Here is a 17,890-nt window from a genome sequence, read left to right on the forward strand (position 1 = left end):
GATCAGTCTTGCCAGGGGTTTGTCAATTTTATCAGTCTTTTGAAAGAACACGTTTTGGGCTTTGTTAATCCTTTACACTGTAAATTGTTTTTTCATCAAACTCTGCTCTTTATTATTTTGTTTTCCTGCTTTGGGTTTCATTTGCTATAGTACATTTTGCAACTTATTGAAATACAAGTTTAGATTTTCAGCCTTTGGCTCCCCTCCACCAAACTTATGCCTTTAGGTCCAAGAATTTCCCTCAAAGCTTGGTTTTAGTAGCATTATATAAGTTCTGATATGTAGTATTTTCAATACCATTCAGTCCAAACTGTTTTTCAATTTCCATTATGATTTTTTTGACCCAACAATTATTTACAAGTTCATGTCTTAATTTCTAAACAGAAAGGGATTTTCTAGTTATCCTTCTGTTATTGAGTGCTAGCTTAATTCAACTATGGCCAGAGACTTTGTTCTGTATGCTATCAACCCTTGGAAACTTGTTGGGACTTGCTTCCTATGTGGTCTGTGGCTTCCTCTTCATTTACCTAATAAGTCTAACCTCTTTAATGTGATCTGAATGATTACCTACCCACCCAGTGATTATCATTCCCCATTTATATCCTATATGCCAGCCATAGAGACTCCCCACAGCTTTCTACACATGCCATGCTCTTTCACACTGTGTGCCCTTGCCCATAATCTGCCCTTTGCCAGGAACACCCCTACTGCTACTTTCTGTGCCTCCTTATCCTTCTCTGTTCAGCTCAGGTACCCCCTGCACCGTGCAGCCTTTCCAGGCATTCCCCCATCCCTGAACCTCCCCACCTGGTGAAGTGCTGTGGCAGGTGGTATCTCTACCTCCCATCTTTCGGTCTCAATCTATCCTCCATACTGCTGCCAGAGTTCTCTTCCTGAAATGCGAATCCCACCACACTTCTCTCCTGCTTAAAATCCTTGCATTAGCGGCTTCCCACTAACAAAGTTCAAACTCAGCATTCTTTACAAGGCTCTCTCCTAGCCCTATTCCAGGTCCCTCCCCCTTTACTCACGCTACTCTCTCTGCCTAAAATGCACTTCTCACCTTATTCATTCATCTTTCAGGTCCAGGCTTGTGAGTCACTTCCTCTCTGAAGGCTTTCCTGTGCCCATCCCCAGCGCAGCTCTTCCGAGTGCAGTTAACCACTCCCTGTCTAACGGTAATAATCAAGGGGAGTGGGAGGGGCAGGAGGATTTCCCTGAATTAATTTCTAATTATGGCATTTGTTGTATTATTAAACATTAATGAAGAGAGACTGAGAGACTTCAATGTTTCCACAGGAGAGTGTGGGCTTTTTAAAAGCTTGGCGAGCGCTATAAGCACAGCTGTACATCCCTCTGTCTTCACATATGTGACCCAGTGCACTTGTTTTTACAAAGTGTATCTTACCTAACCAGACAATAATTTCCTCAAAAGTAGAGACCGTGGCTTAACTTTGATCTTTAGACACTGGTACAGTAACTAGCTTAATAAGTATGATTTAAATGGCTGTGGAATGAACTTTGCTGATGGAATAAAGGAAGACAGTTTAAAATTCTAGGTACTCAAACAGAAATTCCACAGGAAACCTCTGTGAATCTTCCTTCACACAGAAGTCCAGAACACCACATCTCCATCAGGTATTTCTATTAAGTGGAAGAACCTCTCATGGCCTTGCCTCGCGCACCTGACATTAAGGCCCTCTGTGACCTGGCTCTGCCCTCACTCTCCAGTCTTTGGTCTCACTACTCCTTGCCCCCTCCCCCCACCATTCTTCACATCACTCTCAGCAATCGCTGTTGCTTCAGAGGTTCTGCTAATGTTCTACTTAACCAGACCACCTTTCCCTGGTCCCCAGATATCCCAGGCCACCTGTCAGGGTTCCTGACTCAGAGCCTACCTCTTTCTCAAAGCCCTCCTCAATTTCACATCTTCCTTCTCATCTCTGAAACACTTAATCTGGCCCTGTCTTATCTTTTCTGCGACATCAGCTGTCAGTCTGCACACTTCTCAGGCCCTGCTGCCTCTCTTCCTGTGTGCCCCACACTGCCTAGAACAAAGCTGAGCAAGTAACCAGCCGCCACTCAGCAGTACTCTTTCTTGTTGGCTAACAGAAAAAGTTGATATCGCTACCTTGGCTTCTCTCCCTCCAGCTCAAGGGCTGCCTGGGTGGTATTTACACGAGACCCCACAAGGACCTATCAGTGCAACTTGCAGGCACATTTCCTTGTAATCCTCTGTCTCCCACTACCTCCATGTTACCTCTGAGAAGATGCTCCTGCTCAAGCTGGGGGAGAGAGGTGAGCTTGCTTTCACAGCTAGACGACATGCGCAAAGGCTTCCAGTTTTCTTCTCTACTGTGACACACACACACACACACGCTCACACCTGAAGTTATTTTGCCTCTTTTTTGCCTTTCCAGAGCAGGGAATCCTTAAATTCTCAGCTCTGTTTTAACTCTGTTCCATCCTTTCTCTCTGGTAAAATTTTGCTTTCCTGAGCCTTTTAAAATAAGCCCCAGATGAACAAAACCATGCTATTATGATGATGGCAATTTAAATACGTAACTCTGGGAAATTAAAAACGTACAGTTTTGAAGTGTCTTTGATTCACCAGCAGTGACTAAATCCAGCCACCACAAGGATAAGAGCAAGATAATACTGTAGCAGTGAGGGTTACATGTCCATCCTTTTCCACCTGGGTACCCCACTACTCTAGTTTCCAGCTCCCCTCAGTAGGTGGGACCCTGTGAATGGGGTCTGGCCAATGGAATGTGGGTGGCAGAAACACATCACCTCCAAGCTGGCCCCTTGAGACCCTCAGCACATTCTCCACAATCTTGCCTGTTTCTGCTCAGAGGACCCAGTGGAAGATTCCACGGCCCTCAGAGGTGGCAGGGTCACTAGTTTGAAGGAGTCTGTGTCCCTGAATGAATTAGGTAGAACAGAACGCCTTCCCCTAGTGTCACAGATCTGCACTAGATAGTGTGGTGAGAGAAATGAGCCTTCAATGTGCTAAGCCACAGAAATTTGGGGATAGTAAAGGGTCCACTTAGACTAAAATGACTTTATCCTGAATTCTTAAAAGTTAAAAGTAACAATCATTTCTAAGTATTACTCACAAGCAATTCTGTCTAAAGCTGTCTTTCGTTAAACTGCACTAGCCATGTTACTGTTTTCCCTTTAGGGGGCCACAGGCACTGATGAAAGCTGTAGTGTGCCCCTCAGATCCCCCCTCAAGTAATGAAGGACTAGTCCGCTGCTGGGATCACGGTGGGAAGAAAGCCCCCAGTTCTCAGCTCTCTTCAGGAATCGCTGTGGCTGAAGAGAGCTGCCTTGCCCAGGGTCATGCGTGGGCAGGGTGGCCTCATCCAATGACTATTCTAGGAGGAACCAGCCCCCTCCCCCTAGCTCAGAAGGACCATTCCAACTTCACAGTCCCCGTGCGGTAGCCTGAGGCCTTTCTTGGGACTGAATCACAGCCAACTTCTCCCTCTGTACCATCCTGCTGCCTTTTCCTTTCCTTTCCTTCCAGGGGTGTTGCTCCCTAAAGTATTCCACAATAAGATTTTCACATACTACTCTTTATCTCAGAGCCATTTCCCTGGGATCCCAATCTGAGACAGGTGCAGTATCCTTGACGCAATACCATGTCACCCAACACTACCTCTGCCCAGGGCACAAATACCTATATTCCAATCAAAAATAAAAATACACAAAATCACAGTGGGATGGAAGCTGTAAAATTGAGACTCTCCACAAAAATTCAAAATGTTTTACAGTATTAAGAGACTAATTCTTTGCAAGGAAATCAGTAAGAGACCACAAATATTTTGAGGGCCCCTCTAAGAAAAGGAGCTTTTGAAATTGTCCTAATGAAAATATTACCACCTTGCTTGTAATCAAATAAAGAATTAGTAAGTACATAACAAAGAGCCACATAACAAAAATTACTGAGGATCCATTATCCATCTGTATTGTTAGCTGGTCTTACAATTATAGCAGTTACTTCTTCATTGCTTGTCACATAGTGCTAAGAGCTTTAAATGCACTATCTCACTGAATCCTTAACTACTTTTGCAGGTGAGAAAACTCAGGTTCACACAGAGTAAATAAATTACCCAAGGTCACAGGGCTGGGATCAGAGTCAGGTCCAGCTTATTCTGAAGCCTCCAGTCTCTAGGACGTCTTGCATATTCTTGCATATATGTCTTGCATATTCAAGCTCTAAGAGATTAAGGATTGTAACTAGTTCACTAAGTAATTTGCACAGGGGAGGGAGGAAGAGCAAAAAGCAGGTATCTGTGATGCCAAAATCTATGTTCTCTCCTGTCATCCCCCTACTGCCTCCATTTATGACACGAAGAAGCCCTGCCTTCTAGGTGCATGCCATCTAGTGAACGAATCAGTGAAAGAACAATTCCATGCACAATTTTGCCAGAAGGAAGATACCCAGTACAAGCCTGTCCTGAGGCAATCATAAGGTTCTTCTGCCCTCTTGTGGCTCAAGGAGACTGCTACATATCAAAGCTCCATTAGAAAGCTAAAACACCATATAAAGGCACTAGGCAGTCAGATACAAAACAGCAGGAGGCAACTGTGATTGGCTCAAAATGGAACAGATTTAATAACTCAAATATTTGATTATGCCGACCATTGCTTGTAATAAAAAAGCAAATAGTAACAATACTAGAGTTCACAGAAGCACAACCAAAAAAACAGTATTTTGCCATGATAATAAGGAATATGATAACCATCCTTTCAGAACGATAAAAGTTTAAAACATCCTAAGCACACAAAACTCCTGATCCTTGCTTTTCATACTGAACAATGTATTTTAGAACTCTTTTCATATCAGCACATAACAGAGCCTCCTCATTCTTCAGGTGCAGAGCACCCCCACTGGATGAGTGAACTTGGCCCCTACTGGTGAACATTTAAGTTGTTTCCAAACTTCTGCTATTAAAAACAATGATGCTAAAAACGATGCCAAAAACAAATAGGCAAAAAAAATGCTGCAGTGGATAACCGTCTACACAGCCCGTTTTCCAAATGTGCGAGTATACCTGTAGATGAATTCCTGGAACTGGAAATGCTGGGTCAAAGGGCACATGCAAGCCTTAGCCTTTTTAAAACTCCCACCTCTGACTTCCCCTCCTATCTCTCTGGCTGCTCCTTCTCAGGCTTCTTCCCATGGCTTCCTAAGAGTGTATGAAACATTGTTTATTCAGGGTGACTTCATAAGAGGTGACCACCTACCTCCCACCTCTTAGATGTTGGTTCCTCCAGGATTTGGTCCTTCGTTCTCTTTTATCCTGTATCCTCACCTAGCTATCAGCTTTCTTCCCTGAAGGCAGCCAAAGTTATTATTACTGGGTTCTATGCTTTCAGAGTTGTTTTATACATATTTATGCAAATCTATATTAAATATATGTACCTGTGTATATATAAATATGAATATATATGCACAAGACTTTCCCCTTCTTTCTATATAAATACATTCTGTATTTATATATAAATGGTAGGATTTGTAACCCAAATTGAAGCAGTTTTAAGGGGATGCTGCCAAGTGGCAACTTTCACAGGAGAAAACTGTGACCTCAAACATTTTTCAACCTGTAGTTAGTTATCTGCCAGACCTGTGGAGTGAATCCACAGGGGAAGATCAGAAGTACTTTCTCCCACCCTAGGCTACTGTTTCGAAAGGTCTCACAAAGTAGTCACAAATTAATTTAAAGGCTAGAAGAAGGACAGAACACAGAGGCCAGTGAACAAAAGATCAAGAGTCTAAATAAGATCTTCGGCAGCTGTGGTTACTTACCTATAAAAGTTTTTGTTTGACTTTTTTTAATGAAAGTTTTCTAACCACACAAAAGTGCAGAGAAGAATACAATGAGCCCCATCCTATAGATGAAACAAACATTTTGCTACTGGCTTCCTGGTTTGGTTCTCTCCCTTTCATGCCCTCCCTCACCCCTCTTTATTTCTCCTTCTCTCTTTTTTGGCTGCATTATTTTAAAACAAGTCTCTCGATATCATGCTGTTTCATCCTTGAATACTTTGCCTAGACATAATTATAACACACATAGACATTTCCTTACATGACCACAGTATCATCATTTCTAACAAAGTGCATAATTTCTTAATATCATCAAATGCTCAGTCCACATTCGTATTTCCACAATTATCTCAAAAAAATATTTTTATACTTGGCTACTTAGGTTTTGAGGGAACTGTATAGCCAAAGAAATTCCGAGCCCAGTCTGCAATAGCTTGTGATGATTAAATCTTAAAAGAATTCCTAGGCTCCCAAACCCCCACCAACAAGAAACGAACTGCTAAGGCTACACAGCTCCCAGGAAGGGTATCTCTCCTACTGCCCACCTTGATGTGGCCTTGACAGATGGCGGTTAAGGAAGAATCACTCTCTACACTTCAGCTATCGCCCAGTCCTAAGCAACTACTAATCCATCTTCTGTGTCTATAGGTTTGCCTATTTTGGACATCTCATACAATACATGGTCCTTTGTGATTGGCTCCTTTCACTTAGCATGTTTTCAAGGTTCATTCATGTTGCCCTCATTCCCTTTTATTGGTGAATAATATTCCATTGTACGAATGTACCATACCTTATTAATCCATTCAGCAGTTGATGGACATTTGGATTGTTTCTACTTTTTGGCTGTTATGAATAATGCTGCTATGGATGTTTGTGTGTGAGTTCTAATGTAGATATGTTTTCATTTCTCTTGAGTTTTATGCCTAGAAGCGGAACTGTTGGGTCAAATAGTAACTAAATGTTTAACTTTTTAAGTAACTGCCAGACTGTCTTCCAAAGTGGCTACAGCACTTTACATTCTCAGCAGCAGTGCAAGAGGGTTCCAATTTCTCCACACTGTCACCAACACTTGTTATTGCCTGTCATTTTGATTATAGCCGTCCTCATGGATGTTAAGCAGTATCTTGTGATTTTGACTTACGTTTCCCTGGTGACTAATGATGATGTACATCTTTTCATCTGCTTACTGTTTAAATCTTCTTTGGAGAAATGGCTATTCAGATATTTTGCCCATTTGAAAAACTGGGTTATCTGTCTCTTTATTACTGAGTTATAGGAGTTGTGCTTTCTGTTTTTCTCCCATCTTTTCCAAAGAGAATAAAAGGGTCCTAATTACGCAGAGTACTGACTTTCGTTTTCTATGGCAGAACTAGTTTTCAACTCATCTAAATCAAACAATGATAGCTTCACACTATTATACAAGCTTTTGAAAGCCAGACAACAACTTCAATGACTACGCTTCTGAAAGTCATCCAATCAGCAATGGTCTTACTCAGGTAACTGTGAACTCACAGCTTAAGGTCAACCACTCCCTAAATACTCTTGCTTCTGAAAGTCCACCAGTCCTTGAACCACTCTTCTGAAGACTCCAGAAAAAACAGTAGTTCTTAAACTTTTAGTATCAGGACACTTTTATACTCTTAAAACTCACTGAGGACTCCTGAGAGTGTTTGTGTATGTGGGTTCATAATTATTAATTTTTAATACATTAGAAAATAAGATATTTTAAAATACTAATTCACTTAAAGTTAATAATAAACCCATTAAATATTATCATACAGAATATAATTTTATGAAAAAAAAACTATTTCCCAAAAAAATTAGTAGGAAAAAAGTAGCATAGTTTTACTTTTTTGCAAATCTCTTTAATTTACAACTTAATAAGGGAAATTTGGATTCTCATCAGTTTCTACATTCAATCTGTTGTGAAATGTTCTGAATGAAATATATGAAAAAAATGTTGGTCTATCATAGTTAGAAGACGGATAAGTATTATAATAACCTTTTCAGATGAGTATGTGTATTCCTCTTTGATACCACACCAAAACTCAAAAAGTGGTAGTTTCTTAAAGGTTAGTGGCAGCGTTAAAATGGAAGCCGTATCAGTGAACATTTTCATACTTTGTTACATTAAAATTAACTGGTCTATCTTACACCTTGAATGAATCTTTTATCCTTGCATGATTTGATAACATCCTGACAGTGGTCATTTGGACATTATTGGTTCACTGAGTTATGTAGACCTTCCTATGTTTTCATGTTCATTAAACAATATAAAAAAGCACATTTGTCAATATCACTATCAATCTCATCAGAAAAGCATTTAAATATTGAGGTGCCAGTTTCATGGAGACAGATACATTTTTCAGAATTCAAATTTTCACTTGAAATCTCAAGTTTTATCATAGTAAAAAATAGTTGTTCCCCTTGAAATGACAGGCTCATTTACTTCATTCATTTCTAAGATAAGGACTGCCAAACCCTCAAGCGTGAATAACCACAGTTTGCCTGTCAATCATTTCTCCAAGTGGAAATGGTGTTCCACCAAAGGAGCAGCTATTTCAGCTTGCAGTCCAATCGCACAAGTGCGTTTCCTCAAGATAATGTTAACACTTCACAGTGCAAGTAAGGAAGTATATGGATAATTATGCATATTTCCCACTTCATCTTCATATCTGTTTTTCAGTAAAATGATACCCCAAAGTCAAGATATAATTAAATCTGTTTCATCAAGAACATTCTTAAGTGAAACTGGTTTTGTTTCTTTCTTTGTTTTAATGTACTGTGTGTGGCAGTGAAAAACACAATGACTGCCAGGACAGTTTGGTGCCATTGCTTTGATCTGTGCTCAGGTGTGAACAGCTTCACCCACCATCACTTTACATCATTAGTGCAAATGTCAACACACTGCATAGGGCAACCAATATCTTGTCATTAATATGAAAATACTCTTGACCAAACTTTGAAAGCCATTGCTCTCTGCTTTATTGAGACTAGGTCTTACAAGCATGACTCTCCTTGCTTAAACTACCAACTATTCAATTTTTTGTTTCAGATATTAAGTATTGGCCTTCCTTCAAAATCAGCTTTTTGTTTGACTTTCCTGCCTTCTTTTTTTCTCATTAATTTTTTTCTTTTGTTAGTTTTTAAGTTATGTACTCTTTCTATTCGAGTAGTAGTTGCCTGCATATTTAACTTAAATCTTACCTGCATATTTAACTTAACCTCTAAGTTTACTGATATATTTAACCCTCCTACCAAACATTACAAGAAATATACTTTAACTCTTAACATCTTCTCTCAATTTATATGCTATTACTGACTCATAGTATGGTTCCATCCCTTTGTTTTTTATAATGCTGAATATTGGACAATACTGCCATTTAAAAATACTATATGGCTAATATTGATTTAGATTACCCACATGTTTACCATTCTCTTTTCTTACCATTCCTTCTTGCATCCTCTTCCTGGAATAATTTTCTTTTTTCTGAGGCTTATATTTTGTAAGTGGCTTTATGTATCAGTAGTGAACTTTCTTCAGTGTTTGTTTCATTCTTGAAAAATGATTTCACTGCATATGCAGGTTCTGGGTTGACAGTTATTTTCCTTAAACACAATAAAACAGTCCACTGTCTTCTGGCTTTTATTGCTACTCTTGAGAAGTCACCTGTAAGTCTAACTGTTGTTCTTTTGAAGGTAATCAGTCTTTTTTTCTCTGGCTATTTTAAAAAACGTTATTATTGAGGAATAATTAACATACAATAAACTATCCACATATAAAATGTACAACATAGTGAATTTTGACATGCATCTGCAAAATCATCACAATTAATTAATGAACATATCTATCAAGCCCCAAAGTTACCTCATGCCCCTTTAAATCCACCCATCACCCCACCCCATTCCTATGCTACCCCTGATCTGCTTTTTGTCACTATAAATGAGATTGCCTTTTGTAAGTGGAAGCATATTTTACGTACTCAGTTATGTCTGGCTTCTTTCACTCAGCACAATTATTTTGAGATTCATCCATGTTATTTGTGCATCAATAGTTAATTCTTTTTTTGTAACTATGGGAGGTAATGAATGCTAACTAAACTTACTATGGTAAGTTTTGCAATATATGCATATATTATATCATCATGCTGTAGACCTGAAATCAGCACAATGTTACATGTCAATTATGTCTTGATAAAAACAGAAAAAATAGTTAATTCCATTTTAATACTGCATATTATTCCATTGTATAGATATATAACAATTTGTTTATCCATTAACTGTCTTTGAGTTGTTTCTAGTTTGGCAATTTCAGTTTTCTTAGATTTATTGAGGCTTGTTTTGTAGTCTAGCATGTGCTCTATCCTGGAGAAGGTTTCATGTGCACTTGAAAAGAATGTGTATTCTGCTGCTTTTGGGTGGAATACTCTATAAATAGCAATTAAGCCCATTTGGTGTAAAGTGTTATTTAAGGTCTGTGTTTCCTTATTGATCCCTCTGTCTGGATGATCTGTCCATTGATGCACGTGGGGTATTTAAGTCCCTACTGTTATTGTATCACTGCCAATTTCTCCCTTTATGTCTGTTAGTATTTTCTTTATGTATTTAGGTGCTCCTATATGGGGTGCATATATTTTAATGAGTGTAATATCCTCATCTTATATTGCTCCTTTAATCATTATATAGTGTTACCTTTGTCTTCCTTTATGGTCTCTGTTTTAAAGTTTGTTTTGTCTGAAATCAGTATTGCTATTCCTGCTTTCTTGTCATTTCTATTTGCATGAAATATCTTTTTTCATCCTCTCACTTTCAATCCATGTATGTCCTTCACCCTAAAGTGGGTCTCTTGTATGCAACATATTGTAGGTTCTTGTTTTATTATCCAATCTGCCACTCTGTATCTTTTGATGGAGCATTTAGTCCATTGACATTTTACAGTAATTAATTTTTTTTATCTGAAGAAGAAATTTCATTCTAGTTTTTAATACTCCTATGGATCCTATATAAACAACATGATCAAGGCAATACAAACATAAAATACCCTTTTATAAACTGACTTTTCTTCTTGCAAAAGAGTCATTTATAAGCTTTTATTTTGAAATAAATTTAAAGATGATGATTGAGAAGCCAAAAGTATTTCTGGGTAAGGCTGAAGACCCATTTGCTTGTTATCCTTCAACTTTTGTACTATAACTTTGGCAAATTCTTCTCCGTGGATGTCACTGGTATCCAGCTGTCTGAGTTTTGAGGTCCTTGTAGGTTTGGTACTAATGAGCTCATAGTCCCCCTTCATGATCAAATCCCTGGACAGAAGGGCATCTAGCAACTGGTTAAGGCAGGCTTCAGTTATTTGGTTCACAATGTCTTCTCTTTTACTCTGAATCCACTGTTGGTCTATACCAGGCTGAAATCGCTCTGAAGTTCCCTCAGCTGAGAGTGGATTTATTATTGCTAAAGAACATGGGGCAGTCTTGTGATCACAGAATGTTGTCTTTTGAGCCACAGAAATGTTACTGTTCCAACTGTGATTTACTGGACATTGACGCAGCACAGAAAAGTTTTGCATTTTTCTGTTCTCTGTTTTCTTGCTTCTTTGCCTCTATGTTGTTCCTTTTGCCTGGAATGCCCATCCTTTCTAACTATAGGATGTTCAACCTTCAACCAGAAACAATTTCTTCATGATGACAACATGGTATAGTACAGTGACATGAAAATATTTATCAAAAGACCTGACTCTGAGTCTTGGGTTTGCCAGCTACTAACTATATGATCCAGAAGTACTGATCTTAAGAATTAGGTAAAAAAAAATCATTTTCTTGAGGAGCTGACAGGAACCCTGAGGCTCCAGGAGAACCACTAGTTCTATGGAGCTGAGAGGATCCACACAATTCCTCCTGCAGACCATGATTTACAGATGTGTTTATAGATAACTCCATTTTCTTCTTGTCACAGAAGTGAACAGTACTTGAAACACTCTGTAACTTTGTTTTCTTTAGTTGAATAACAGCTTCAAGAAAAGTTATCTCTTCAAATGTTCTCAACACTGATTCAAGTTCTATTAAACATTTTAAGAATGATGGTTTTTCTTCTGGATTTTTGTGCCCATCCACTTTCTATTAGAGATCATAAGTGCTCATTGAGGTAAATCAAATGGCAAACTTTCTTCATTAGTGTCAGGTCGATGTCCTTGTGACACGCTATACATAACCTGCAAAGGACTGGTGACTTTTCAAAAGGCTGTTTTCAAATGGCAAACTTTCTTCATTAGTGTCAGGTCGATGTCCTTGTGACACGCTATACATAACCTGCAAAGGACTGGTGACTTTTCAAAAGGCTGTTTTCTGAGTAAGACTTCCCATGTGATAATTGCATAGCTACTTATATCATGCTGATACTCACCCTTGACTTCTGTCCAGGTTCATAGCTTTCAGGTGGCATATACATAACTGCCCCTCCTTCTGGTGCAGATTTACTACTTCGTGATTGTTAGAGGGACACCATGTGCAATTTTGGTGAACCAAAATCTGCCATCTTAACATGAAATTCATTATCCAATAAGATATTTTGAGTCTTCAGGTCATGATAAAGTACAGGAAGATTCATATTGTGCAGATAATTTACACCTAGTGCAATTTCATGCAGAATGCGAAATCTCAATGGTCAAGGAACATCGGGATATTCATTTTTCCCATGTAGGAGTTCACTTAATGATTCATTTGTCATGTATTCAGTAATTATTCCCAAAAATTCAGGCTCATTGCAAATTCCCAAAATTGGAAGAATGTAACTAAATCTAGCTTTGTGTAAAATTTCAGCTTCTCTTTAAGACATCAGTTCTTTCACTGTCGAGAAGCGGGATGTGCACGTGCAGGTGCTTCACAGCCACCTGAACGCACCGGTCTGCGTGCCGGGCCGACGACAGGGTGCCAGAGGCACCGCGGCTCAGGTAGCACAGGTCGGCAAGCCCGTGGTGGGCAGGTGCTGCACACGGCCCCCTCGTTTGTGGTGGCCCGCGGCGCGGGCACTCAGGCCGCCGGTGGTTCCAGTTGTGCCCTCCGCTTCCGCGGCTTCGCCCCTGCACGAGCGGAGTCGGCCAGGCCCTCTAGGCCACCGGACACTAAGTCACGAGGCCGTCCGTTCCCCATGCAGCCTACGCCAAGCCGCTGCTCTTCCGCAGCTGGGGCAGACTCTTCTGGAGACTGGGGTCAACTCTGCGGGTTTCCTCTCCCAGATCCGGCCCTCCCAGGCACCGCCCGCCTGCCGAGCTCCTCCCTCCCCACGCATCTCAGGCGACTTAAGCCGTGGACGCTGAGGCGGGGAAGAGGGCCTGGGGCCTGGGATCTCCGTCTTGTGGCACGGCCCCGGTCTGGGCCACACTCGCGGGGCTCGGAGGTGGGGAAGGAAGCCAAGGGCGCCCAATATGTCTTCTTGCCCCTAACCGCTGGGTTTGGAAGTTCTCTTTTGAGGAAAGTTGCTCTCAGCAGCCTCATACCGAGTCAGAAAACTCTCACCCCGGGGGAGAAATCTCTTCTGGGCAGTGGATCTTTATGATTTCTTCAAATATCTTTTCAATCCTTTTTTCTCTTTCTCCTCCTTCTGGGACCCCTATTTGTTGATTAGCATGCTCTATATTATCCCAGAGGTCCCTTGTGTTGTTTTCACTGGCTTCTCTGTCTGCTGTTCTGTTTAGGTGACTTCCGTTATCCTGTCTTCTAAGTCACCTAGTCTCTCTGAATTATCTAATCTGCTTTTGACTGCCTTTAGCTCAACTCTTATCTCAGCCACCGATTTTTCTGTTTTTAATCAGCTCCTCTTTATAGTTTTTACTTCCTTTTTATAGTATTCTGCATGTTTATTCAGTCTCATTTTTCAGTGCTTTTACCATCCCCTTTTTGAAGTCATGATCTAGTAGACTATCTGAAGTCTGAATCACTGGCGGTTCTTTCGGGGCATTTCTCTCATTCCTTTAATTGGGAGTGGTTCCTCTGCTTCCTCGCTTTACTTGTATCTCTCTGGCCCTATGGATTATGGAGTATCAGTTATCTACCATGCTCTTGAAGGGCTATTTTTCTGTCTTTTGTTTTAAAGAGGATGTGTTCCCACGTAGACCGTGCACCTCTACTAAGTTTGTAGCGAGGTCTGTTATGAACGGTTGCCACATCCGTGTGTGTGGCTGTTATCCCTTTGATTGTGGGTGTGGCCTGTGTCGTGGTGACCAGAGCCTGCCCAGGTTGTTGAGTGGGACCTCCTTTCTGTTCTGTGGTTGTCACAGCCTGACAGGGGCCAGGCCTGTTCCCCTTCTGTTGGACTGGAGGCTTCCAGGCCTGTGTCTGAGCTGCAGTGCATGGCAGGGGGTGCTGGAGTACTTCAGGCACTCTTTGTTGATGCTGCCCTTGTCCCCGTGTTGGCCGCAGGAAGGTCAGTGCTCTGCTCTGGCATCCCCCAGGTTCTCTGCCCTCAGAGCTACCAGTGCACATCCGCTGACATCTGGGTCACACACCTGGATCGCGGTGGGCTATTGGGTCAGTGCCGTCCCCAGTGCCATGTCCATGTAAGACACACAGGTCCCCTGAAAACGCTGCACCTGCACTTGCCCCCTCTGTGCGAACTCCACTCGTTGGTCTCAGAGGCGCATGCTCGCAAAGCCCCCAGAGCCCTAGCAATTGTGTAGCTGCGCTACTGGGTCAGTGCTGTCCCCAGCACCACGTCCACGTAAAGTATGCAGGTCCACTGAAAACCGCACCGGCACTCGCCCCTGCTGTGCGAACTCCGCTCCTTGCTTGTTTGTCTTAGAGGCGCGGATCCACAAAGGCACCCGTGGAGCAAATCAGTCCCCTCTGCCTGAGGTGGTAAACAAATTTCAGTCCCATCTATGAAGTTGTGCAGGCCCTGGGTACGGATTCAGTTTTCAACCTCACCCCTGCACCAGTGAATATGGTGGCTATGGCTGAGCCCCACCTCTCTTCTCATGAGAACGTGTCAACAATGGTGCCATGGGCCTGTGGAGACAGAGGCTACAGCCCAGCTATACTGCACCCCTCCCCTCAACACACCAGCTGTGTTGCCTTTTTTTATGGGGGACTTGGGCTACTCTGTTCAGTATACATTCCCAGCCACAGCCCACAGCACACTCCAGCCCTCAGAGGCTGCCTCTTGGCAGTCAGCCCCAGCCCTCTGCCCAGCTCGGGCAGCCAGTCTTGGCCCACCCTCACTGGCTCACATCTAGGGCTAGAGATCGCAGGGCCCTCTGTGCCGGCTTCTCTCAGTTCTGTCAGCCAAGCACCTGCCATGCAACCCTCTAAGCCTCAGAGGTCCCCCTCTGTACCCACTGACCTCTTCCTTGGAGAGGGGGCATTCCAACATAAGAGCAATATTCCTCTTTTGCCGCTCCCTCCCCACAGGACAGATTCTCCCACTAATTTCCTTTTTCTTCTTTTTCTCCTTTCTCCTCCCAGATTTTGTGAGGAATTTTTTTTGTCTTTTGAAGTAGGCGATGTTCTGCCAAAGTTCAACAGGTGTTCTGAGTGAATGCGTGGGTCTGTGGATGTCTCTCTTAGTGTATTCGTGGGAGAGGGTGAGCTAAGAGCATCCTTCTACTCTGTCATCTTGGCACTTTCTACCTACATTGATTAATTTTTAAATGGTGAACCAACCTTGAAGTCCTTAGGCATAATGTAATATCCTTATTATACATTGGGTATAATTATATATATATATATATATATACACACACACACACACACACATTATATAATAATTTTTATATTAAATATATGTATCTCACACTCAATTTCTAACATTTTATTGAAGATTTTTGTATCGATGTCCATGAAGGATAATGATCGCTAATCTTATTTTCTGTAATATACTTGCTATACTTTGGTCAAGATCATGCTGGCCCCATAAAATGGACTGCAAACTATTTCTCCCTCTATTTTCAGAGTTTCTGTAAGACTAGTATTAAACCATTCCTTGAATGTTTACAGAATTCACCAGTGAAACTCTCTGGGCCCAAAGCTTTCTGATTATGAATTCAAGCTCCTTAATAGATACAAAGCTACTCAAGTTTTTCCATTTCTTCTTGAATCAGTTTTGGTAAGCTGTGTTTTCAAAGGAATTTGCCCATTTCACCTAAATTGTCAATTTTATTACCATAAAACTGGCCATAATATTCCCTTATTACCCCTTTACTATGTGTGGGATCTGTAGTAATATTGCCACATCTCTTCCTAAATTATGTTTTCTCTCTTATTTCCTTGATTATTCCTTTTAAAAAATGTATTGTTATAAAATACACATAAAATTTACCATTTTAACCACTTTAAGTGTACAGTTCTGTGACAATTATTCACACTGTTGTGCATTCATTGCTATCATCCATCTCCAGAACTTCTTCATCTTTCCCAACTGAAACTCTGTACCATTAGAAGCTGGCTCCACATCCGCCCCCCACTTCCTCCAGACCCTGGCAACTACCATTCTACTTTCTGTCTCTATGAATTTTGATACTCCAGGAACCTCATGGAATCATACTATATTGGTCCTTTACTGACCGGTTTGTTTAATTTAGCATAATGAATTCAAAGTTCATCCATATAGCATGTGTCAAAATGTCTTTCCTTTTTAAGACAGAATAATATTCCATTGCATGTATACACCACATTTCGTTCTTTACCCACTCATTCACTGATGGACAGGTCAGTTGCTTCTACCTTTTGGCAACTGTGAATAATGCTGTTATGAACACATGTGTACAAATATCTGTTCAAGTCCCTGCTTTTACGCCTTTTGTGTATATACCCAGAAGTATAATCCTGTAGTATATAGATATAGATCATATAGTATAGATCATATAGTAATTTTATTTTTAATTTTTTCAGAAATCATCATACCATTTTCCATGGCAGCTGCACCTATGAATGCACATAGGAATGCATTTTATATTCCCACTAGCAATGCAGCAAGAGTCCCAATTTCTCCACATCCCTGCCCACACTTGTTATTTTCTGTTTTAAAATATTTTAAGCTTTGCAGACCAGATAGCCTCTGTCACAACTATTCAATGATGCCATTAGAGCACAAAAGCAGCAATAGACAATACATAAATAAACTGACATGGTTGTGACCTGATAAAACTTTATTTACAAAAATAGGCAGCAGGCTGGATTTGGCCTGCAAGCTTTAGTTTGCCTCTACCTGCAATTACTGTCTTATCATTACTGATTTCTTATTTAATTCTATCATAATCATAGAATATATGCTGTAAGATTTCAGTCTTTTAAGATGTATTGAGACGTATTTTATGGCCTAATATCAGTCTCAATGAACACTCTGTTTACACTTGAAAAGAACATATATTCTGCCATTATTGGATGAAGTGTTCTACAAATGTCAACTAGGCAGAAGTAGTTGATAGTGTTGCTTAGATCTTCTATATCTTTATAGATTTCTTGACTTGTTTTATTAATTACTGAGAGAGGAGTATTAATATATTTGAACATTATTGTGGATTTGCCCTGTCCTCCCTTTAGTCTTATTAGTTTTTGCTTAATGAAGTGTGACACTCTCTTATTAGATACATACATATTAATAGATGTCTCCCTAGTGAACTGCTCCTTTTATCATTATGTAATGACCTTCTCTAATCTCTCGCAAACTCTTTGTCTTGAAGTATAATTTCCTGAAATTAATATAGCTGTGCCAACTTTCTAATCTTACTGTTTATATAAGATATATTTTCCAACCTTTTACTCTGAACCTATTTGCGTCTTTAAATTTAAAATATATCTCTTACATCAGGACATAGATCATGTTTTGTTAACCATTCTGACACTTTGTCTTCAACTGGAGTTTTAACCCATTCACATTTAAATATAATTATTTATACACTAAGGATGGCGTCAACTGTCTTACCATTTGTTTTCCATTTCTCCCTTCTGTTTTTTCTTCTTCTATTGCTGTTTTGGGGAGTTAACTGAATATGTTTTTAGCACTCCATTTTATTTCTTCTACTGTATTTCTTAGATACACACCTCTTTTTGTTATTTTCGTTAG

General features: G+C 40.5%; 2 protein-coding genes and 1 pseudogene across 10 annotated transcripts in view; all 3 read right to left on the reverse strand.

The window, feature by feature from the left end:
- Nucleotides 1–17,890, reverse strand: part of ST3GAL3 (ST3 beta-galactoside alpha-2,3-sialyltransferase 3) — a 185,316-nt gene that overhangs the window by 133,787 nt on the left and 33,639 nt on the right. The gene's annotated exons all lie outside the window — the stretch shown is intronic.
- Nucleotides 10,917–11,421, reverse strand: LOC105090923 (receptor-interacting serine/threonine-protein kinase 2-like). The gene has a single exon (XM_064493655.1). It carries the CDS (start codon nucleotides 11,400–11,402, stop codon nucleotides 10,917–10,919), a length of 486 nt encoding a protein of 161 aa, XP_064349725.1. The 5' UTR covers nucleotides 11,403–11,421.
- Nucleotides 12,066–13,326, reverse strand: LOC135322847 (receptor-interacting serine/threonine-protein kinase 2-like; annotated as a pseudogene).

This window comes from Camelus dromedarius, chromosome 14 (assembly GCF_036321535.1).
Source record: "Camelus dromedarius isolate mCamDro1 chromosome 14, mCamDro1.pat, whole genome shotgun sequence".
NCBI classification, from domain to species: Eukaryota; Metazoa; Chordata; class Mammalia; order Artiodactyla; family Camelidae; genus Camelus; species Camelus dromedarius.